We start from the raw sequence: 23,551 nt of genomic DNA, 5'->3' as shown, positions 1-23,551 counted from the left end.
GAGTGATCTGTATCTGAGCCTTCTCACATTCACTATATTTATAAAAACTTTTCTCCAATATGGAGCATTTGAGATGTATAAAGATCTGAGTTCCAACAAAAAGCCTTCCCACACTGAGGACATGCATATCTTTTCCTTCCAGGGTGAAATGTATGCTGGCAAGGAAGAGATGAGTGATGGGATGATGTTGCTTCATTTTCACTATATTCATCAGGCTCTTTTCTAATGGGAATTTGCTGATGAGTAATGAGCTTAGAGTTCTGACTCAAAGCCTTCCCACCTTTATTACTTACAGATAGCATTTCTCCAATATCACTTTTCTAATGTCTGAGGTCTGAACTCCAGCTCAAGGCCATTTCTCATTGATTACCTGGATACATTTACATTTCAAGAGGCTTCTCAAGGGACTGCAAAAGCCCTATCTGTCCAGTAAAGCATTTGTTATACCCCTATCCTAAAGATATTGCCTGAGGTCATTTTCTTATACTAATTTAGGATAGAAGAGTGTCTGAATCTCTTTCCAACTTCATCACACCCTTTGGATTTTTATCTAACTTGATATTAGAGTCATGGATTTCTTTCAACTTGAAGCCTCAGGGACCATCACTCATGAATCTGGGTAGGTCCATTTTTCAACAAAAAGTCTGAGTTTTCTAGTCATCTCAGTAAGTTTGAACCTGGTTGCTAAAGCTGAAGAAAACAATCAAAGATATATACACCAAAAGATATATACACATAAATACATGCAACAGCAATGGTTACTGAAGATTTATGAACCCTATAACCTTCTCATCAACAGCCTAAATGCAACAAATGTACTCGTGGGCATTAAATAGACTGTATCATTGTAAGGAGAAGAGACAGGCTGTGAGTGACAAAGGAGGTGCACAGCACAGAGTGCTGGACTCATCAGAGACTTATTCACTGCAAGCTAAACATTCACACTCAACAGGTGAAGCAGCCACAAGGCAAGATAGCTGCCAGACTTAATGTCACCAGCCTAGAGTGATTCCCCCTGGGACAACTTTGTGGATAACTTGGAGAGAAAGCTGAGCCAACACAGGGTTTGAGCATTCCAGCAGGAAAGAAGTGAGGAGCTTTCAGAGATTTGTTGTGCAGGACCATGTTTACTCATCTTGGAGAGAACACTTGTAAACATCCAAACTAGTTTGATGAAAATGATGGGGAAATTAGAAATCTAATAAATAGATAATGAAAACTCTACAGAGTCTACTGGTAGGTTAGTACACCCATATCTAGGAAGACAGCCTTTAACTCCACCAGAAGTGAAGTACCAGCAAAGCTTAGAGAGATGCAGGATTCTTGGCTCAGTAAGCAGACAGATGACATTCAGTTTTATGCTGATAGTAACAATGCAAAGAACTTGTATGAGACCCTAAGGCTATTTATGGGCCAAAGACTCATGGTGCACCTCAACTACTCAGTGCTAATAGAGCCACACTGATGAGTGAAAATTACATGATGGTGGAGAGATGGGCTGAACAATTCCATAGCATTCATAACAGACCATCCTCAACCCCTGTTGAAGCCACTTACCGTTTCCATTGGGTTCTACCCAGTCCCTCCACGTCCATACCCCAACGGGTGGGCATCCCTGCAATTTCCAGTTCTTTGTCACCACAAAGAGAGAGCCTAGGAATATTTTAAAATATTAAGTTCATTTCCTTTTCTCCTAGTCATCTTGGGAAACAGACCTAGTAGTGGTATTGCTTGGTCATTATTCCAGGTTGCTCTCCAAAATGGTTAGGTCAGTTCACAATTCAACCAACAATGAATTAGTGTGTCCATTTTTCCACATCCCCTCCAACATTTCTCATTTCCCTTTACAATCACTTTAGCCAATCTGATGGGTATAAAATAATGTCCTAAGTTTGCTTGAATTTGAATTTCTCTATTGGCTTTTTCTGTTTGGATTTCTGGACTGTAAAACTAGTTATCAACTAGGAAATGACTCATATTCTTATAGATTTTGCAAAGATCTTTGAATATTTGATATATGAGAATTTTATTTCAGAAAATTTATAAAACTTGAAATCAGTCATTAAAAACCCAATGCAATATTGAGAAAAGCATTTTACATCTGAAGTGAGAATCATGATGGAATAATAAATGCTAAAAAAAAATCTTGGTATACAATGCATCTCCCGATGGAATTAGGTAGAAGATATGTGCTCTTTCAGTGATGCCTAAGAATCTGTGAGGAGAAAGTGAGGTCCTGTGTAATTCCTTCTGCATCATAAGTCACACTTTAAGTGGTGGCAAGTACTATGTATTCTGGGGAGGGGTGGGGTAACACAACTTAACAGTGATTCCTGAAGACACAATGAAGAAATTATTAAGCAAATTCCCTAGAAGTCTATAATAAAGTTTTAAGCAGGGAAAAGTATGAAAACAATTCTAAAGAGAGATTACTTACAATATGACCTCAACTGAGTGGTATGAGACTACTTGAAGCCAAGCAAAGAAGAGTTCTCTATTCTTATACTGAGGGGTTGAGATGACACTGGGTATAATGTGTCACAGTCAAAACATCTTTTGTCTTTTACGAGTACTTTAAATTGTGATGGAATACATTCATTCATTTCAGTACTTAATTATAGAGGAATAAGAGTCAGTATGTGGGGAAAGGAGGGTTCCTTGCTTCCTTGAAAATGTAATTATTTTATCAACTAGGGTTACAGGTTGAGCTAAAGAATAAGAAAGATATTGACAATTTATGAAAAATACATGGTTTCAACATGCTGCTAGAACTCTAGAACCCTGGGGATCAGGAGTCAAGAGGCAGACAGATGGATATCGCACAAGAGACTGAACACTTCTTCCAATCCTTTGATGCTTGGGAGAGCTCAGCTCATTTACCAATCTGCTGCATGCAAAATGTGTGTTTAGCCAAGGCACTTAGCTTTTGATGCCCTTCCATTTCAAGCAGAATGGTATGATATGCTTTTAAAGAAATTGGATTATTTTGGAGCAATTCTCTTTCTCATACACAAAAATATTTTCTTGTTGTCCCTTAGATTTTATTTAAAACATCTCATTTGTCTTGTATCTGTAATGTATAATTTCACTTTTAGCTTCCTTTATTTCTCTATTGAACTTCTATGCAATTAAGGAATTTATTACTATTTCCTGATCTTTTTAGGTTCCCAAGAATAAACAGATACTTTCTTTTCACTAGGTATTCTGAGTCATGACTCTTCTTTGCATTGTATTCATTCATAATGTGAACAATCACTGTAGGAAGGCCATGGTCTTACTGATTGATAGTTGACCTCTGGAATCCCTAACTTCTCATCAGAAGGTCTTGTACTTCTCCTTCCTTCCCTTTCTTCCCACAGACTCTCTTCCTCACCATGGGGTGAGCTCATGTGCTCCAAAACTCCACAGAAGGAGGTCAGCACACACATCTCAACATTTGCCCCTAGTTGCACTACTTTGGAACTTCTCACTGACTTTGTCACCATGTCCCAGTGCCTTTTGCCCCAAATCTCTTGTTGTCTTACCCTCGAAAGTGAAAACTCTATCAGGAGCAATCTTCTTTTCTGTTTGAATCCTCAGATGTTAACACAGTGCATGGTACACACATGGTGCTTAATAAATGCTTACTGACATGTGACTACATAAACACTCTCATCTGAGGATCCTGAATTTTATTTTGCCCACCATGATTTTGAAATCACCCAGTTTTCCAATGTTATTATGCCTTAAGTCCTGCCACCTTGTCTGTGACTCAATGATATTGGCCTCTTTATTATTCCAGGAAGAAGACACTCCATCTCTAGGCTCTGGACATTTTTTCTGGCTCTCCAGAATGGCTGGAATTCTCCCCCTCCTCATGGAGGCCTCCTGAGGTCCTTGAAATCTCAAGGAAAATCCCACCTGCTATACGTAGCCTTTCTCAGCTCCCCTTTATTCTAGAGCATTCTATTAATTATATCCCATTGTCGGTTGTACATAATTGTGTGCTCATTGTCTCTCTCCTTAGACTGTGAGCTCCCAGAGGGCAGACACTATTGTTTGCCTCTTTTTGCATGGCCCCTACAAGCACAGTGCCTGGCACATGGGAGGCACTTAATAAGTGTAGAGTGAATAATTGCTTACATTCTCTCCATCTCAAAACTTCTTCATGGGATCTTACAGTGCCTTCTTTCCTCCATTCTCTAAGAAAGTGGGAGCCTTGTCTTTGTAAAGGCCAACCAGGTACATGGCCATTTGATCCCATCCTATCCTATCCTCCCCAATACTTAGCATATTTAGTCATTCCCGACAGGTAGATCCCTCACATTTTCAATCTTTCTCTATCAGCTGGTCCCTTTCCTAGTGACTTCAAACATACCCATCTCTCCCACCTTTACCGAAGCCTTCCCTAAACCCTTAGCACCCTTGAGCAATCATTCTATCTCCCCTCCTTTTCTCAGCCAAACTCCTTGAAACATCCATCTGAACTTTCTAATTTCCTCTCTCACTCACTCCTTAGTTGTTATTGAATTGTTCCAGTTGTGTCTGACTCTTCTAGACCCCATTTGAGAATTTCTGAGTAAAGATATAGGAGTGGTTTGCGATTTCCTGCTCATATTCATTTTAGACATGATGAACTGAGGCAGTTAATTTAGATGACTCAGGATCGCAGAGCTAGTAAGGCCATATTTGAACTCATGCAGATGACTCTTCCTGATTCCAGAGTCTTCCTGACTTCAGGATCTAGAACGCCCATCTGGTCTAAAGGCTGTAGGTACCCCACCTCTGCTCTAGATTGATTGCATTCACTTATCAGGATAGAGTCATTTTGATCCCATGATGTTCTTCATTCTCATCTTTATCATTTTGGAGCATATTGTTTTAATGCCAAATTGTAAGAGTTACTTTTCAGGAAGGTATGACCCACCAATACAGGGCAAAACATCACAGGTACCTTGAAAGGAGAACACATGGCACTTTAAAGCAGACCACGTTCATTTAATTTAGGACAAACTCATTTCCATTTGTTGCCAGCACCTCAAAATATAGGCCCACTCCTTTGGCTTAGTCTATAGCCAAAGTTTGATTGTGGCAGTCTTTCTGCTCAGAAGAAGGGTCTGGATCCCACAGTAGGATCAAGGAGAGTGTGGGAAAGGATGGACAGATGAAGGAGGAAGAGCTCTCAGGGGGAAGAGGCCTTTTGCATTTTGCCTCAGGTAGAATGTGAACCTTGGAGTGGATGCTGGTGGACTAGGACAAGGTCAAGGCAGAAGAGGGATCATTCCCATGGCCATGGCATTGCAGCTGATGGAGACCAGGAATAGTAGGAGAGAAAATGCAGGGGCCTGAGTTTCTAGCCATGAGTGTGAATTGAGGAAGAGGATGATCCTGGGGCCTCAGGACTGAGGCAGAAAAAGCCACCAGGACCCCTCATAATGGCCTTGGTTCATAGAGGCCCCTAGGGCCTTCTCCTTTCCATATGGCCTACATTTCTAGGCAGATTCTGCCTTGGACTCCTCCTCCTGGCAGACTCCCTAGATGGAAGAAGTAGCCCTTTTCCTTCAGATAATTATGTCTCCTGACAATTCAGTGCTGGGCTTGCAATTCCCAGGTAGGTCTGAGCCAGGAGGTGACAGAGGTCAAATGGCTTACCTATACTTTGACTAGCCTTCAAAGATGAAGTGGTCTTTGTTCCCCCTTTCATGCCATGATTCCTGCTTCACTCAGCCCTTTAGAGGCCACTCAGAGGCCCTGCTATCCTTGTTGGGCACCATTTCAATTAGTGCAATCCTTATTTCTGTAGTGCTGTATATTTAACATTAGAGTGAGAAGTATTTAGGGTTGGAGCCACTTAGGGACTAGTGCCTCTAACTCTAACCCTCCTACTCCACCTCTGACTTTAACCCTTAATGGCTGTGATTCAGGGCTCTCAACCCCCTTCACTTTTCACAAGGACATTACTGATAATCTTAACCTTGTTACACTCCATCCCAGGCCAGAACTGATTTAATCTGCTCCAGTTTGTGTAGAGACATTTTCTTCTGCCTACATAGCCCAACACTGGGGGTGGTCTGATAGAAAAGGTCAGGATTAAGAAACATAAGTCACTAACTCAAGAGTTCATTTTAATATACCATACCTCCCACTGTGTTGACCAATCAGAAGTGATTGGTACCCCTTGGGAAGACCTGCTCTTCTAAGGGCATGTAACCTTATACCCCCAAATCCCAAATTGACCCAGTTCTAAATCATCCACTTAAGAGAGCAGGTTTTGGGCTAAACTACCATGCAATGCATGTCAAGCCAGCTAGAGAGAAATAGAGGGGTTTTTGGAAAAATTTTTGAAAATACAAAAGTGGTGGGGGAAGGGGAAAAGGGTATTTAATTTTTGTTTTCTAAAATAAGGGAAAAGAGAATGCCTAGGAGGCCACACAGAGTCCCTCAGAGGAGGGTAGAGCACAGAGTAGTGGAGACTGAAAACACCAGAGGCATGTACTTAGTCTTGGAAAACTGGAGGAAGAGGGAAAGTTGGTGGTTGGATGAGGATTCATTCAGGTCTACAAAATGTCTTAGAAGAAATAAGAATCTATGAACACCATGAAATACTGAGATGGGATGACAAAGATCGGAATTTCAGGGAATAATCCTTACATGAATACTGTTTTAGATACAGGATGGAATGTGGGGATCTTTAATGAGGTCTCTTGTTTGCAGATCGAATGAAGTCTGTGCTGCAGCAGTAGGCCTTCCCTTGGTAACTAGATTCCAAAGTTTTATCTCCAGTATGATTTCTCCAAATTAAAGTAGGAGCTCTAGTGAAAGCCCTTCCCACATCCATTGCCTTTATCCACCTTCATTCCAGTAGGAATAAGGGTGTCTACTGATCACCCTCCTCCAGAGAAAAGCATGGTGCCTGTGAGCATAGTTATAAGGTTTCTCTCCATAATGCAACCTGTTTTTTTTAATATAAATTTGTTTATTTTTAGTTTTCAAAATTCACTTCCACAAGTTTTTGAGTTCCAAATTTTCACCCCATCTCCCCCTCCCCCCACCCCAAGATGTCATGCATTCTGAATACCCCTTCCCCTAGTCTGTCCTCTCTTCTATCTCTCTCCCCTTCCTTATGCCCTTCCCCTTGTGTTTTCCTGTAGGGCAGGACAGACTTCTGTACCCCATTTCTTATATTTCTTATTTCCCAGTAGCATGTGAAAACATTTTTTTAAAAACATATGTTTTTAAAACTTTAGGTTTCAAATTTTCTATCTTCCTCCCTCCCGACCCACCCTCATTGAAAAGGCAAGCAACTCAATATAGGTTGTACATGTGCAGTTATGCAAAACACATCCACAGTAGACATGTCGTAAAAAACTAACTCTATTTCCCTTAATTCTATTCTGCCCTCTCACTTATTCTATTCTTTCTTTTGACCCTGTCCCTCCTCAGAAGTATTTATTTCTGATTACCCTCTTTCCCAATCTGCCTTCCTCTCTATCATGCCCCTGTTCTCTTGTCCCCTTCTCCCCCTATTTTCCTGTAGGGTAAGACAGAGTTCCATACTCAATTGAATGTGTCTGTTATTCCCTCCTTAAGCAAAATCCTATGAGAATAAGATTCACTCATTCCCTCTCACCTTCCCCTGTTTCCCCTTCCACTGTAAGAGACTTTTCTTTTCTGTTTTTTTTTGTGAGATAATTTACCCCATTCTACCTCTCCCTTTCTTCTTCTCTGAGTATCATCTTCTCTCATACCTTAATTTTATTCTCCAGACATGACCCCTTAATCTTCAGCTCACCCTGTGACCTCTACCTATCTAACTACATATAGATACATATAATTTTTTTCCTCCAACTACCCTGATACTGACAAAAGTCTCATGAATTATAAATATCATCTTTCCATGCAGGAATGTAAACAGTTCAATCTTAATAAGTCTCTTATGATTTCTCTTTCCTGTTTACCTCTTCATGTTCCACTGGAGTCCTGTATTTGAAAGTCAAATTTTCTATTCAGCTCTGGTCTTTTCATCAAGAATGCTTGAAAGTCCTCTATTTCACTGAATGACCATTTTTCCCCTGAAGGATTATACTCAGTTTTGCTGGGTAGGTGATTCTTGGTTGTAATCCTATCTCCTTTGCCCTCCGAATATTATATTCCATGCCCTGTCCTTTAATGTAGAAGCTGCTAAATCTTGTGTTATCCTGATTGTGTTTCCACAGTACTTGAAGTTTCCTAATGGCAGCTTGTTATATTTTCTCCTTGACCTGGGAACTCTGGAATTTGGCTATAATATTCCTAGGAGTTTTCCTTTGGGGATCTCTTTCAGGAGGAGATCTGTGGATTCTTTCAATTTCTATTTTGCCCTCTGGTTCTAATATATCAGGGCAGTTTTCCTTGATAATTTCTTGAAAGATGATGTCTAGGCTCTTGTTTTGATCATGGCTTTCAGATAGTCCAATAATTTTTAAATTCTCTCTCCTGGATCTATTTTCCAGGTCAGTTGTTTTTCCAATGAGATATTTCACATTGCTTTCTAATTTTTCATTCTTTTGGATTTGTTTTACAGTGTTCTTGATTTCTCATAAAGTCACTATCTTCCAATTGCTCTATTCTAATTTTTAAGGAAGTATTTTCTTCAGTAATCTTTTGGACTTCCTTTTCCATTTGGCCAATTTTTCTTTTTAGGGCATTTTTCTCCTCATTGGCTTTTTGGACCTCTTTTGCCATTTGGGTTAGGCTATTTTTTAAGGTGTTATTTTCTTCAGTATTTTTTTGGGTCTCCTTTAGCAAGCTGTTGACTTTTTTTTCATGATTTTCTTGCATCATTCTCATTTCTCTTCCCAGTTTTTCCTCTACTTCCCTTACTTGCTTCCCTTTTGAGCTCTTCTAAGCCCTGGGACTGATTCATATTTTTCTTGAACGCACTGGATGTAGGAGCTTTGACTTTGTTGTCTGCTTGTGGTTGTATATTTTCATCTTCTTTTTCACCAAAGTAAGATAATATAGTCTGACTCTTTTTGCGCTGCTTGCTCATGATCCTGGCCAATTACTTGAGTTTTAAACTCTTTGTTAAGGTAAGACTCTGCTTCCAATGTGGAGAATGTAGTGTCCCAAGCTTCGGGAGGCTTGTACAGCTGTTTTCAGAGATACTTGTAGGGATCTGTAAATTTTCAGTTCTTCCAAGGTGGTATGATAAGGGGTGAAGTGTTTACTCCTTTCCTGGCCTGTGACCACAAGTACTCCTTTCTGTACTGTAACTGTGAGGAGGAGCTCCTCTCCACAATCACTACAAGCTCCACCAAGACAGCACTCCTCCTCACCCTAGCACCACTACCCAGAACTCTGACCCAGATCCAAACCTGGGCAAAGCAAGAGATTCCTGTCTCAGCACTGGCAAAGAGATCCCTGCAGTCCCTCTCTGATCAGCCACTGGATTCCCCCTCAGTCTGTGGGCCGGAAGCTCGGGAAGCAGCTACCCCCCCAGCACCACATTCTTGGGGAATGGAGCTGAAACCCTGCCTTCCTTTCTCAGCACCTACAGAAACAGACTTTTCCCACTGACCTTCTAAGTTGTCTTTGGCATTGGTGGATTAAGGAGTCTGGAAATTTCCACAGCTGCCCGCGATTCAGTCCTCTGAGGCCTGCTGCAGGTTTGCGGCTGCCTGTGCGCCCACGCTGTGCTCCCAGCCCGGCACGATACAACTTTCTGATCAATCATCCAGGCTTTCTTGGGCTGGAAATTTGTTTCACTCTGTCTTTTTGTGGGTTCTGCTGCTTCAGAATTTGTTTAGAGCCATTTTTTATGAGTATTTGGGTGGGTTTGGAGGAGAGCTCAAGCAAGTCACTGCTTTCACTCTGCCATCTTGGCTCCGCCTCTCCACAATGGAACCTCTGATAGAAAGAAACAGCTGATCTCTAGTTGAAAGCCTTCCCACACTGAGTGCACAGGGATCTGTTCCTCAGAATGGTTTCTCTAAAAGTCCAGAAACTCTGAACTCCATTTGAATGCTTTTCTTTACTCATGACTTTTCTATCTAATATGATTTCTGAGATAGGCAATAGATGATTGTTACCTGAATGCATCACCACTTTGGTTATATTCATAAGGCTTTTCCCAAGTGTGGAATCTCTTCTGTTATATATGTTAAGAGTGGTAACTAAAAGCTTTGCAACACTCATGAGGTTTCTCTGCAATGTGGACTCTCTGATGTTTAACAAAATCTGAGGTGTGAAATCATTCTCCATTGATTACATTAATAAGATTTCTCCTCAGTATCAACTTCTTGATGTTAACAATTCTGGATCCCTGTCTGAAAGCCTTTCCACATTAGTTACATTCCTAGGGTTTCTCTCCACTGTGAATTTTCTGATGTAAAGCAAGATGTGAGTTCTGTGTGAAAGATTTCCCACACTGATTACAATCATAAGGCTTCTCTCCATTGTGGATATTCTGATGTTACAGCAAAATGGTACCTGCGTGCAAAAGCCTTTCCACAGTAATTACATTCATAAGGTTTCTCTCCTGTGTGGATTTTCAGATAGGTAGCAAGATTCTGCCTCATTGTGAAAGCTTTTCCAAACTGATTACATTGGTAAGGCTTCTCTCCAGTGTGGATTCCCCGATGTTCAGCAAGATATTACTAGATATGAAAGCCTTTCCAGTGATTGCATTCATAAGGTTTCTCTCCTGTGTGGATTTTCTGATGTGTACTAGGACTGCTCCTCTGTGTGAAAGTCTTTCCACAGTGATTATATTCAAAAGGTTTCTCTCCACTGTGGATTTTCAGATGGGTAGCAAGATTCTGCCTCATTTTGAAAGTTTTTCCACATTGATTACATTCATAAGGCTTCTCTCCAGAGTGGACTGTCTCATGTGCACCAAGGATGGATCTCTGGGTAAAAGCCTTTCCACACTGAATACATTCAAAAGGTTTCTCTCCAGTGTGGATTTTTTGATGTTCAGCAAGATTGTGCCTCATTGAAAAAGCCTTTCCACGTTGCTTACATTCAAAAGGTTTCTCTCCACTGTGGGTTTTCAGATGGGCAGCAAGATGAGCTCTCTGTGTGAAAGTCTTTCGACAGTGATTACATTCATAAGGTTTCTCTCCAGTGTGGATTCTCTGATGTGAAGTAAGACTGGAGCTCTGTCTGAAAGCCTTTCCACAGTGATTACATTCATAAGGTTTCTCTCCAGTGTGGATTCTCTGATGTGAAGTAAGACTGGAGCTCTGTCTGAAAGCCATTCCACAGTGACTACAGTCATAAGGTTTCTCTCCTGTGTGGATTTTCTGATGTGTATTAAGACTGCTCCTCTGTGTGAAAGCCTTTCCACAGTGATTACATTCATAAGGTTTCTCTCCAGAGTGGATTCTCTGAGGCACACCAAGGGTGGATCTCTGGGTGAAAGCCTTTCCACACTGAATACTTTCAAAAGGTTTCTCTTCACTGTGGATTCTCTGATGTTCAGCAAGATTGGGCCTCCTTGAAAAAGCCTTTCCACATTGATTACATTCATAAGGTATCTCTCCAGTGTGGATTCTTTGATGTTTAGCAAGATTGTACCTCATTGAAAAAGCCTTTCCACGTTGATTACATTCAAAAGGTTTCTCTCCACTGTGGGTTTTCAGATGGGCAGCAAGATGAGCTCTCTGTGTGAAAGTCTTTTGACAGTGATTACATTCATAAGGTTTCTCTCCAGTGTGGATTTTCTGATGTTCAGCAAGATTGTACCTCATTGAAAAAGCCTTTCCACGTTGATTACATTCAAAAGGTTTCTGTCCACTGTGGGTTTTCAGATGGGCAGCAAGATGAGCTCTCTGTGTGAAAGTCTTTTGACAGCGATTACATTCATAAGGTTTCTCTCCAGTGTGGATTCTCTGATGTGTAGTAAGACTGGAGCTCTGTCTGAAAGCCTTTCCACAGTGATTACATTCATAAGGTTTCTCTCCAGTGTGGATTCTCTGATGTGCAGTGAGACTGGAGCTCTGTCTGAAAGCCATTCCACAGTGATTACATTCATAAGGTTTCTCTCCTGTGTGGATTTTCTGATGTGTACTAAGACTGCTCCTCTGTGTGAAAGCCTTTCCACAGTGATTACATTCAAAAGGTTTCTCTCCACTGTGGGTTTTCAGATGGGCAGCAAGATTAGCCCTCCGTGCGAAAGCCTTTGGACAGTGATTACATTCATAAGGCTTCTCTCCACTGTGGATTCTCTCATGGGCAACGGGACTTTTCCTAAGTGAGAAAGTCTTCCCACACTGATTATATTCATAACTTTTCTCTCCAGTGTGAATTCTCTGAAGGCCAAGAAGGAGTGATTTGAAGCAGAAAGCTATCTCACATTTACAAAACTTCTCCCCAGTATGAATCTTCTCAGATCTATAAAGATCTGATTTCCAACCAAAGGACTTCCCACACTGAGGACATGCATATCTTTTCATCCCAGGGTGAAATTCAGACTGGCAAGGAAAAGATGAATGATAGGATAAGGTTGTTTCCCCCTCACTATATTCATCAGGCTGCTTTCTGATGGGAATGTGCTGGTGAGTAGTGAGCCTACAATTCTGACTCAAGGGCTTCCCACCTTTATTACTTGCAGAAAGCATTTCTCCAGTATCACTCTTCTCATGTCTAAGGAGATCTGAATTCCAGCTGAAGGCCATTTCCCATTGGTTACCTGGATACACTGGCATTTCAGGAGGCTTCCCATGGGATGGAAAAAGGTCTAGCCCTTCAGTAAAGCACTTGCTATATTCACTATCCTGAACACAGTCATTGCCTGAGGTCATTTTCTTACACTGATTTGGGATTGAAGACTGTCTGAATCTCTGTCCAATTTCATCAAATTCACAGTCACTCTTTGGATTTTGGTCTAACTTCATATTAGAGTCATGGATTTCTCTCCAATTGAAGCCACAGGGACCATCACTCATGAATCTGTGCAGGTCACGTTCTTCCACAAAAATTCCAAGATTTCTAGGCACCTCATTTACTTCAAATTTGGTCTCTACACCTGAAGAAAAGAAATAATCAAACACATATACACCAAAAGATATACACACAAAAGCTTATGTAACAGCAGCAGTTACTTGAGACTTACGCAGCTCAAGACGTTCTTATCACCAACCTAAATGCAACAAATATACTCTTGGAGCAAACACTGACATTCAACAGACTGTGCCATTGTAAGCAGAGGAGACAGACAGGCCGTGAGTGAGAAAGGGGGTGCACACTAGAGTGCTGGACCCACCACACACTTATTCACTCCAAGCTCAACATACACATTCAACAAGAGCAGCAGCCACAAGGCAAGATGGCGGCCAGGCTTCATGTCACCAGCCTAGAGTGATTCCCCCTGGGACAGCAGATAGTGGATAACTTGGAGAAAAAGCTGAGCCAACACAGGGTTGGCAGCATTCCAGCAGAGAAGGGAGGAGCTTTCAGAGATTTGTTGTGCAGGACCACATCTACTCATGTGGGAAAAAACATTTGGAAGCATCCAAACTTAGTTTCATGAAAATGATGGGGAAATTCAAAACCTAATAAATAATGAAAAGTCTACAGGGCCTACCAGTAGGTTAGTTCACCCATATCTAGGAAGATGTTTTAACTTTAACTCCACCAGAAGTGAAGTACCAGCAAAGCTTAGAGAGATGCAGGATTCATGCCTTAGTAAAAAGGCAGATGAAATTCAGTTTTATGCTGATAGTAACAATGTAAAGAACTCCTATGAGGCCCTGAACGCTATTTATGGGCCAAAGACCCATGGTGCCCCTCAACTACTCAGTGCTGATGGAGGCACACTGAGGAGTGATAAGGACATGATCCTGGAGAGAAGGGCCGAACACTTCCATAGAATTCTTAAATCTACTAACCATTTACCTCAGGTTGTACTCAATCTCTCTCAAGGTATTCCCCAATTAATTGGCAAACCCAAAATTTACAGTTCTCCCCACCAAAAAAGAGAACTGACATAACTATTTTTTTAAAAATAAGTTTTTTTTTAAAATTCTCCTTAATTGTCCTGGGAAAGAGACTTAATAGTGGTACTGCTGGATCAAAGGGTAGATATTGTTTTGGGCATCATTCCAGATTGCTTTCCAAAATGGATGGATCAGTTCACAATTACACCAACAATCAGGGTCTTAATTTTTCCACATCCCTTCCAATATTTGTCACTTTTCCCTGCAACCATTTTACCCAATCTCATAGATGTAAAATGGTATCTCAAGATTGTTTTAATTTGCATTTCTCTGATTAATAATGATTTAGAGTGTTTCTTCATATCACTATAAACTGTTTGGATTTCTTCATTGGAAGAAATGTCCATATCCTTTGACCATTTATCAATTTGGAAATAATTTGTATTCTTATAGATTTTGCAAAGATCTTCATATATCTGAGATATGAGAACTATATCTGAAGAAGTGTAAATGAAATTTTTTTGCATCAATTTTCTGTTTTCCTTCTGATCTTGGTTACATCGCTTTTACTTGTACGAAACCTTTTTAATTTAATGCAATCAGAATTGTCCATTTCACACCTCACTCTGTTCTCTATCTTTTATTCATAAATTTTTCATTTATCCATAATTCTGATAAATAATACATTCTATGTCCTTCAAATTTTCTTGTATTATCTCTCTTTACATCTAGGTCATGTACCCATTTTTACTTTACTTTGACAAATAATGTAAAATATTAGTCTATGTCCATACTTCTTTCCAGTTTTTCCTACAATTTTTCTTTTTACCAAATAATTAATTCTTATCCCAAAATCTTAAGTCTTTATACTTGACAAATACAAGGTTACTCTATTTATTTGCTGCTATAAATTGAATGTTAACACTGTTCCACTGATCTGCCTATTTCTTGACCAGTACCAGACAGGTTTGATAATTATTGCCTTATAATATGGTTTAAGATCTGGTTCTGCTCAATCTCTTTCTTTTACCATTATTTTTCCTTAGATCCTTTCATGTTATTGAACTTTTGTCCTTCTAAATGAATTGTTTTTATTTTTTTTCTAAATCAGGAAGAATTTTTTGGTAATTTAATTGGGATGGCATAGAAGATATAAATTCGTGTAGATAAAATGATCATTCTTATTATGGTGGCCCTGCCTATGAAATAACGATTAATCTAATTATTTAAATCTGATTTTACTTAAATAAAATGTTCGGGGTTTTATATTTATGTTCACATAGTTCCTCGGTTTGTTGCGACAGGTGTACTCAAAGGAATTTTATACTGTCTAGAGTTATTTTGAATGAGGTATCTCTTACCAACCCTCCTTGTAGGGTTTTGATTGGTGATATATCAGAATGCTGATGATTTCTGTTTACTTACTTTGTATCCTGCTACTTTGCTAAAATTACGCATTGTTCCAACTAACATTTTAGTTATGTCTTTGGGATTTTCAATATATATATGTATATATATATATATGTATATATATATATGTACATATATATATATATATAATCTTCAAAAAAAGGTATTTTTATTACCTCATTCCCTATTCTGATTCCTTCTATTTCATATTCTTCTTATTAGTATTGTTAGGATTTCCAAAATAATATTGAATAATATTGGTGACAATGGGCATTTTTCTTTCACACTTGACCGTACTGGAAATGCTTCTAGCTTATTTCCATTAGAAATAGTGCTTGCTGATGGTTTTAGGTAACTGCTTTCTATTAATTTAAGGAAAAATTCATTTATTCCTAAGTTTTCAAGGGTTTATAATACAAATGAATGTTGTATTTTATCAAAAGCTTCTTCAGCTATTAACACATTCATATGATTTTTATTATTGATATGTTCAATTATGTGAATAATTTTCCTTAGGTTAAAGCATCCCTACATTCCTAGCATAAGTTCCAATTGGTCACAACATAGAATTCTTGTAACTTATCATTACAATCCCCTAGCTAGTATTTTATTTAGGATTTTTGCATCCATATACATTAATGAAGTTGGTCTATAATTTTGTTTCTCTTTCGTATTCTTCCTGATTTCAATATCAATATCACATCGGTTTCATAAAAGGAGTTTGGTAGTATCCTTTCTTTGCCTATTTTTTTCCAAATAATTTATTTAACATTGAAATTAGTTGACCTTAAAACATTTGTAAGAATTACCTTGCAAATACATCTGGTCCAGATGCTTTATTCTTAGGAAGCTCATTTAGGGCCTGTTCAATTTTCTTTTCTACAACAGGGTTAGTTAGATATTCTATTTCCTCTTCTGTTAATCTAATGAGAATAAGGTGCCAGCAATATCAGCCTTCCACTCTAATTCCAAGAGGATTCATTTGTATATGATAATTGTTTCATTTTACCTCTCCATACCTAATTTAATTTTTCAATTCAACAGATCATATTCAACTCAGCTTAAGCTTTTCTTTCAAACTACCCAAGTAATGACAACATTCTTAAGAGTACTAATAACATTTTCACACATCATTAACTGTCCACTGTTTTTTTCATTCAGGATTATAATCAGCTTTGCCAAGTAGGTATTCTTGGTCACAACCCCAGCTCCCTTGCTCTATGAAATATAATGTCCCAAGCCCTATGGTCTTTTAACGTAGAGCCTGCTAGGTCTTGTATTATGGTGATTGTAGCTCCTCGAATATTTACATTGTGTTTTTCCTGTTGCTTGCAGTATTTGCTCCCTAATGTGGGACCTTTGAAACTTTGCTGTAATATTCCTGTAAGTTTTCACCTTGGGATCTCTTTCAGAGGGTGAATGGTGAATTTTTTCTATTTCTACTTTACCTCCTCTTCTAGAACTTCAGGGCAATTTTCCTTAAAACATCTTCAAATATTGTATCTAGACTCTTTTTTTTAGATAATACTTGTGTAACAATTCTTATGCTGTATCTCCTTGATCTCTTCTCCATATCATTTGTTTTTCTAATGACATGTTTCACACTCTCTTCTACTTTTTCATTCTTTTGGTTTCAGGTATTTCTTGGTGTCTTCTCTCATTGCCTTCTTCCTGCCCAAATCCACTTTTTAAGAAGCTATTTTCTTTATAATGTTTTTAGATCTCCTTTCTAATATTAGGTTGAGTTTCTTTTCATAATTTTTTTGATTTCCTCGGATTACTCTTATTATTTCCCCCCTAATTTCTCCTCAGTCTCTCATTTGATTTTTGAAGCACTTTTTAAGTTCTTCCAAGAATATTTTTTGGGCTTCTGACAGACTGACATTTCCCTTTCAAGTAAGAGTGCTTTGTTAACTTCTCTTTCTTTCTCTGAGAATAAACCCAAATCTTCTCTATCTCCAGCTACCTGACTGATGGAAAATTATTTAACTTGAAAATGCTTCAAGCCAAGACCAAAGCGCATGGCGAGCTGGTGCACGCAGATGACTGCATTCAATGCAGCCTCTGAGGGTGAGATGCACCAGACTATGGATCCATCCCTCTGCTGCTTGTGCTAACTGTGGCCTGACAATTAACATCAAGAAAAGAGGAAATGGTCCTTACCCAGGGACAGCAGGTTCTGGACGTTCTCCTGCATGACCTCTTTGTATAGCTCTTTCTGAGAATGGTCCAGGAGGCCCCATTCCTCCTCCGTGAAGTCCACAACCACATCCTTGAATGTCACCAACTCCTAAAGCATCAAAAGTCACATCAGTTAGAGCTGAGAGACTCCAGTACTCATCTAGTCCAATCCTCTTCAATTTTGAGGTGGAAACTGAAACAAAGAGATTTGCCTAAAACTCATATACCCTTTGTGAGTGTCACAGCCAACACTTGAAACCAGTCATTAAGAACCCGATGGAATATGAAGAAAAGCATTTTACATTTGAAGCAAGAATCATGATGGAATAATAAAAGCTAGAAAAATGTTTTACTATGCAAGGCTTCTCCCGATGGAATTGGGGACAAGATATGTGAACTGTCAGTGAGGTATAGGAATCTGTGGAAGAGAAAGAGAGGTCATGAGAAATTCCTCCCATCAGAAGTGTCATCAGTGACATATTAAGAAAATTCCATGAAGAGTGCGGGAAGAACTGGTAAGTACTGTGTATTCTGCGGAGGAAACTGAACAGTGATACTGAGGAAAGAAGAAAAAAAACGAATGATCTGGTAAATTCCTTCAGAGTAAGAAACAAATTCTTAACTAGATGAAAATAATAAAAGAATTCTAAAGAGATATTACAAGCTGGCTTCAACTGAATGGAATGAGCCTGTTTCCAGCCAAGTGAAGAAGTGTTCTCTAGTTTTACCCTGAGATGTGGAGATCTCGGGCATGTTGTGTCAGGGTCAAAACCATCTGCTGCCATTGCTTTCTTATGGCTTGCAATTGGTCATGGAATACTTTCATTTTAGGGTTAAATTATAGAGAAATAAGCATAACGATGTGGGGAAAGGAGGGTTCCTGCCTCCATTAAAAAGGTAATACATTATGGGCTGGGGTTGGAGATTGAGCTCAGGCATAAGAAAGACACTCACACTTTATTTGTGAAAAATAAATTATGTCAACATTCTGCTACAACATCAGGGATCCGAACCAAGAGAATGAGTCAAGAGGCAGAGGGATTTCTATCATTCAAGGGAGCGGCCACATCTGCAAATCCTTTGATACTTGGGAGGGCGCATCTATTTATTCAACCTGATACATGCAGAACATCTGTTTAGCCAATGCAGGTGGCATCTGAAGCTCTTCCATTCCATTTTCTCCCATTTCTAGCAGAATGCTGTGATTCACTTTTTCTGAAGCTGTATCATTTTAGAGGGATTTTCTTTGATGTAAATAAAAATCCCCTTTCACTTTTCTGTCATTTTGATTCCATTTAAAGTGTCTTATTTATCTTCTATTTATAATCTATACTTCACTTTTAGCTTACTTTGTTTCTATTACTGAACTTCTGAGCAATTAAAGAAGTTTTTAGACTGCTCCTGAGTTTTTAGATCCCCCCAAATTTCCAACATTTCCCTTTTCACTTGGTGTTCTGAGTCATGACCCTTCACTGTATTGTAATTTATTCACAGTGTGAACAATCGTTACAGGAAATTCATGCTTTTCTTCACTGATAATTTATCTATTGCATCCCTAACCTGCTCTTATGAGAAGCTCTTGCATGCCTCTTTCTTTCCATCCTCCCACAGTCTCTCTTTCCCACCATGGGGTGAGCTCATGTACTCTAAACCTCCACAGAAGGAGAGGGTCAGCTCACACCTGTCCACATTTGCCCCTGGCTGAACTACTTTGGAACTTCTCACTGCCTTTGCCATCATGTCCCAGTGCCTTTTCCCCAAATCTCTTTCTCTGCTGTGTCTTTACCTTAAAGGTGTAAACTCCCTGGGACAGGACAGTCTTTCTTCTTTTCTGTTTGAATCCCCAGGCCTTAACACAGTGCATGGCACACAGAAGGTGCTTCATAAATGCTGACTACTGACTATCCAGACACTTTCATGTGTCCATCTTGCTTTTTATCTTCCTTTAAAAGTTCATCAAGACCCAGACATCCCTTACTTTTGCAGTCTCCTTATACTTGATTTCCTGCCACCTTCTCTGATCCAATGGCACTGCCCTCCTTCTTATGCCAGGAAGAAGACACTCCATCTCTAGGCTCTGGGTATCGTCTCTGGCTCTCCAGAATGGATGGAATTCTCTGCCTCCTCATAGGCCTTCTGGGTCCTTCACGTCTCAACCAAAATCCTACCTTCTGTTTTTGCCGCCTCCCTTGCAATCTAGTGCCTTCATTGCATTAACTATAGCCAACTGACAAGTCTATACCTTTTGTGTACCTATGTGTGTGCTTGCTGCCTCCCCCATTACACTGTGAACTCCCTGAGGGCAGACACTGCTGTTGGCCTCTTTCTGCATGAGCCCTACTAAGCACAGCGCCTGGCACAGAGGAGGCAATTACCAAGTGTAGAGTGAATAACTGCCTGCATTTTCTCCTTCTCAGAACCTCTTCACGGGATCTTACACTGCCTTCTTTTCTCCATTCTCCAAGAAAGTAGGAGCCTTGTCTCTGACAAGGCTGACCAGGTACCTGGCCATTTAATCCCACCCCATCCTGTCTTCCCCAACAGTCAGCACACTCAGTCATTGCCCACAGGCACATCCCTCACATTTGTAACCTTTCTCTCTCAGCCACTCTCTTTCCTTCTGACTTCAAACATACCCATCTTCCCCATCCTTTAGGAATGCTTCCCTAAACCCTCACCACCCTTGAGCAATCATTCTATCTCACCTTTTCTCAGCTAAACTCCTTGAAATACCTGCCTGAACTTCTCTACTCTCCTCTCTCACTGACTCCTTAGATGGTATTCCGTTACTTCAGATGTACCTGACTCTTCAAGATCCCACTTGAGGTTTTCTAGGCAAAGATACAGGAGTGGTTTACCACTGCCTGCTCCCACTTATTTTAGAGATGAGGAACTGAGGCAAGCAGAGTTACATGACTTACGTGACTTACATGACTCAGGATCACACAGCTAGTAAGTGTCTGAGGCCAGATTTGGACTCACAGAGTTTTCCTGATTCCAAGCCTTGTGCTCTACCATAGGCCACCTTGGTGCCCTCCTGCCCTCACTCTTTAACCCTTTACTACCTGGCTTTCAGCCTTTCTTTCCTGAAAGTGCTCTCACCAAACTTAGCACTGATGCTTTAATCCCCAGATCTGATGATCTTTTCTCAGTACTCATCCTAACTCACCTCTCTGCTTCATTCAACAGTCTTGACCACCCATCTTCCACAAGGAGCCTTTCTCGGTCCATTTTCCCTCTTTGATTTCCTGAAATTTACCTTACACAATGTGCTTACTATGTGCCAGGCACAAGTACTTGACAAACATTACCTCTCCTGATCCTCACACTCACTCTGTTATGCAGGTCCTACTGCCACCATTTCACAGGAAAGAAAACTGAGACCGACTCTCTAGGAAGCATCTAAGGCCACATTTGAACTCAGGTTTTCCTGAATCCAGGCCCAGAACTCCATCCAGTATACCACCTAGCTTCAGATTATGGAAGTAGGTATGTATGTACATATGTATGTATGTATGTATGTATGCATGCAAGTTTGTAGTTATTTAAAAGTGTCTGTTTTCTTTTCCCATTCTTGGAATCCTAAGAGCCCGAGTTGCTTAGACCAGAGCAGATGCTTAAAAAAACCTCACTGACTTGTTGATTTGACTAAGCCAGTGGAAAGTGAGCTCCTGGAAGGGAGGGTCTGCTCACCTTGCTTTGTACCCCCAGGACTGAGCCTGGTGCCTGGCATATCATCAATGTTTGTGGAATTACCAGGAGGGAGCACCCAGACCATGAGGATTGGAGCCAGTCTCTTATTTTCTGCATTCCGAGATCTGGCAGTATCAGGGTTATTCAAGGACAGGTCCCATTCTGAATCAAGGCTGGGAGCTCTTCAGAATGACTTGGCTCAAATGTGTAGCTGCCATAGATGATATTCCAGGTGGAAATTTCTAATTTTCCTAAAGAACTCTGTTACTTTCTTTAGGCAATGTCTTCCATGGCTGATAAGATTTGATGACCTTGTCCAAAAGAAAGCCCCAAGGTCCCTGCCTGCTGAGTCCCCAAAAAACTTGCCAGGCTAGGCTCCTTTTCCTAGTGCCCAAAACTGCCAGAGCCTTCCCTCTCAGGGCGCCTCCCGTGCATACTGAAGAGATGTTTTCTCCCAATTAGACTGTGAGCTCCTTGAGGCCAGACTCTTGTTCTGTTCATCCCCAGTAGGCTAGCACAGCGCATGGAACAGAGGAATCACTTTCTAAATGCTCACTGATATGACTTAAGAAAGGGGAAATGAGAGCGATTCAGAGAGAAGAGAAGACTTGGGTGACCAGAAGCAGGAGGACATGAGCAGAAGCAGGGGGACAATTTCTGCTCTGCTCACAGCACCGCAAACACCAACCTTCGTCAAAGAGGATAAAGCCTCCTTAGCTCTCTTGGCTTCCAGGTTTGCTGAGGCTGGTCAGGTCTGTGGATGGACTGCACTCACCTGGAATGAGGGGCTCTGGGTCCCAGGGGCCATGCTCTCTGGTTCCAGGCTCTCTCCTAGGCATAGGCTTTGGCCTTCTGCAAGCTGACCTGGGGAGAGACAAAGATCTCAGAGTTGGGGAGACATTGGCTTTGTCTTCTCTTCCTAGGCTGGATACTGAGCTGCCAGAAATGATAGAGGGTCAGCTCTCAGAGGAGTCACAAAGGCCCTGCCCTCAGGGGAAAGACTCTACCACCTTCCCTCCTACTCCCACCCTGCAGCAGGGGTTCTGGGGAATTTCTCCCCACCTGATCTCTTTCTCATTACGGGCCACACTAGACAAGCCTGAGTCCCATGGCCCAAGGTCTCCCCCAGCTGGCCCAGACCAGCTGGGCACCTCTCCCCAAGGGTGTCCCTGAGACAAAGGTGGCTTTGGGCCTGAAGAATTTCCTGAATGAAAAGGGCTCTAAAACTGTCCTGTCCCTTCACACAGTGGCTTGTGCTTTCCTTAGCGTGCACATGCCTGCCTGCTGGCACACACACGTTATATGTGTGGGAGCCAGCATGCAGCAAGGGGAAGGAAACCCACTGCCCACTGGCCTTAGACCACAGAGACCTGAGTTCAGATCCTGTCCCTGCCACTTATTACCACTGTGCCTGGAAGCACGTCAGTCTCCCTGCCTGGGCCTCAGCTGAAGTGTGCAGGAAGGCCCTTCTAGGACCCCAAGCATGTGACAAGCTGTGCTCATTTAACACTCCTTCACCAAGGTTTCATTCCCATTCACTGTGGGCCAGCCCCTGGGCCACCAGCAAGCCTGGGTTCAAGATCACAGGGCTTTCATCTGAATCCCTGGAATGGGAACAGGGATGGAAGGAGGAAGACCCGCATCCAATGGGGCCTCAGTTGTGGGCTGGGTGACCCTGGATAAGTCATTTCACCGCTGACTAACTCAGTTTCCCGATCTATACAATGGGGACCTCCCTCCCAAGGCTGCTGTGAGGAATCAAGCACGGGAGATTTGGACAGTACGTGGGGGCCCCAAAGGGCCACAGCCGCGCCAGCTGCGATGATTTCCTCTGCTCCTGACCCAGGGACAGGAGGAGGCTGGACCGTCAAGGCAGGACAGTACTGCCCGGGCCGGGTAGGACAGTGAGCAGCCCCCTGCGGAATGGGGCGAGTGAGCCCCGGCTTCCCTGCTGACCCCTCGCACCCGAGACCACCTCCCACATCGGGGGACATACACCACACAGTCACAACCGCACACAATTCAGACACAAAGTTATAGGGACACACTCACCAGCCCCTCCCCCTAACGGCCCTTGCAGTCACAATTACACACTCACCAGCCCCTCCCCCTAACGGCCCTTGCACTCACAACCACACACTCACCAGCCCTTACCCGTCAGAAGCACACACACTCACCATCCCCTCCCTCTCTTGCTCACGCGCGCACACAGGTTTCCCAGGAAGCCGTCACAGGCACCAGAACTGGGTCCTTCTGGGTTGGGGAGGAGGCAGAGGGGGAGGAGAGGACCGACCTGGAGCTAGGGGGCGGGGCTGCGCATGCGCACTGACTCCCTCCTGCCCTTCCCAACTCCTGGTCCCTTAGGGAAC

The 23,551-nt window shown here is 41.5% G+C and overlaps 1 protein-coding gene and 1 pseudogene across 2 annotated transcripts in view; both read right to left on the bottom strand.

Annotated features, from left to right (window-relative positions):
- The window catches only part of LOC144454411 (uncharacterized), a 20,064-nt pseudogene extending 9,526 nt beyond the window's left edge, over positions 1-10,538 (bottom strand). The window contains exon 1 of the transcript XR_013482753.1: positions 10,450-10,538. The product of XR_013482753.1 is annotated as an uncharacterized LOC144454411 (transcript). The remainder of the gene's footprint in view (positions 1-10,449) is intronic.
- Positions 8,558-23,551, bottom strand: LOC110220089 (uncharacterized). Its single transcript, XM_021003935.2, has 4 exons — positions 23,360-23,551; positions 21,958-22,046; positions 17,472-17,598; positions 8,558-12,988 (listed from the first exon to the last, which is right to left on the bottom strand). The coding sequence occupies exons 2-4, from the start codon at positions 21,988-21,990 to the stop codon at positions 10,617-10,619; spliced, it is 2,532 nt and encodes an 843-aa protein (XP_020859594.1). The 5' UTR covers positions 21,991-22,046; positions 23,360-23,551; the 3' UTR covers positions 8,558-10,616.

Source organism: Phascolarctos cinereus, unplaced genomic scaffold, assembly GCF_003287225.1.
Source record: "Phascolarctos cinereus isolate Bilbo 61053 unplaced genomic scaffold, phaCin_HiC Scaffold_726;HRSCAF=1367, whole genome shotgun sequence".
NCBI lineage: Eukaryota > Metazoa > Chordata > Mammalia > Diprotodontia > Phascolarctidae > Phascolarctos > Phascolarctos cinereus.
The sequence above is the reverse complement of the archived record's forward strand: the minus strand, read 5'-3'. Positions and strand labels throughout refer to the sequence as shown.

Excerpts from the sequence above, each read along its gene's own strand:
- LOC110220089 (XM_021003935.2), bottom strand. The coding sequence starts at position 21,990 with ATGGCCCCTGGGACCCAGAGCCCCTCATTCCAG. Across the intron at positions 17,599-21,957 it reads CCCAGAGCCCCTCATTCCAG|GAGTTGGTGACATTCAAGGA; the intron begins GTGAGTGCAGTC and ends TTGATGCTTTAG. Across the intron at positions 12,989-17,471 it reads CCAGAACCTGCTGTCCCTGG|GTGTAGAGACCAAATTTGAA; the intron begins GTAAGGACCATT and ends TCTTTTCTTCAG.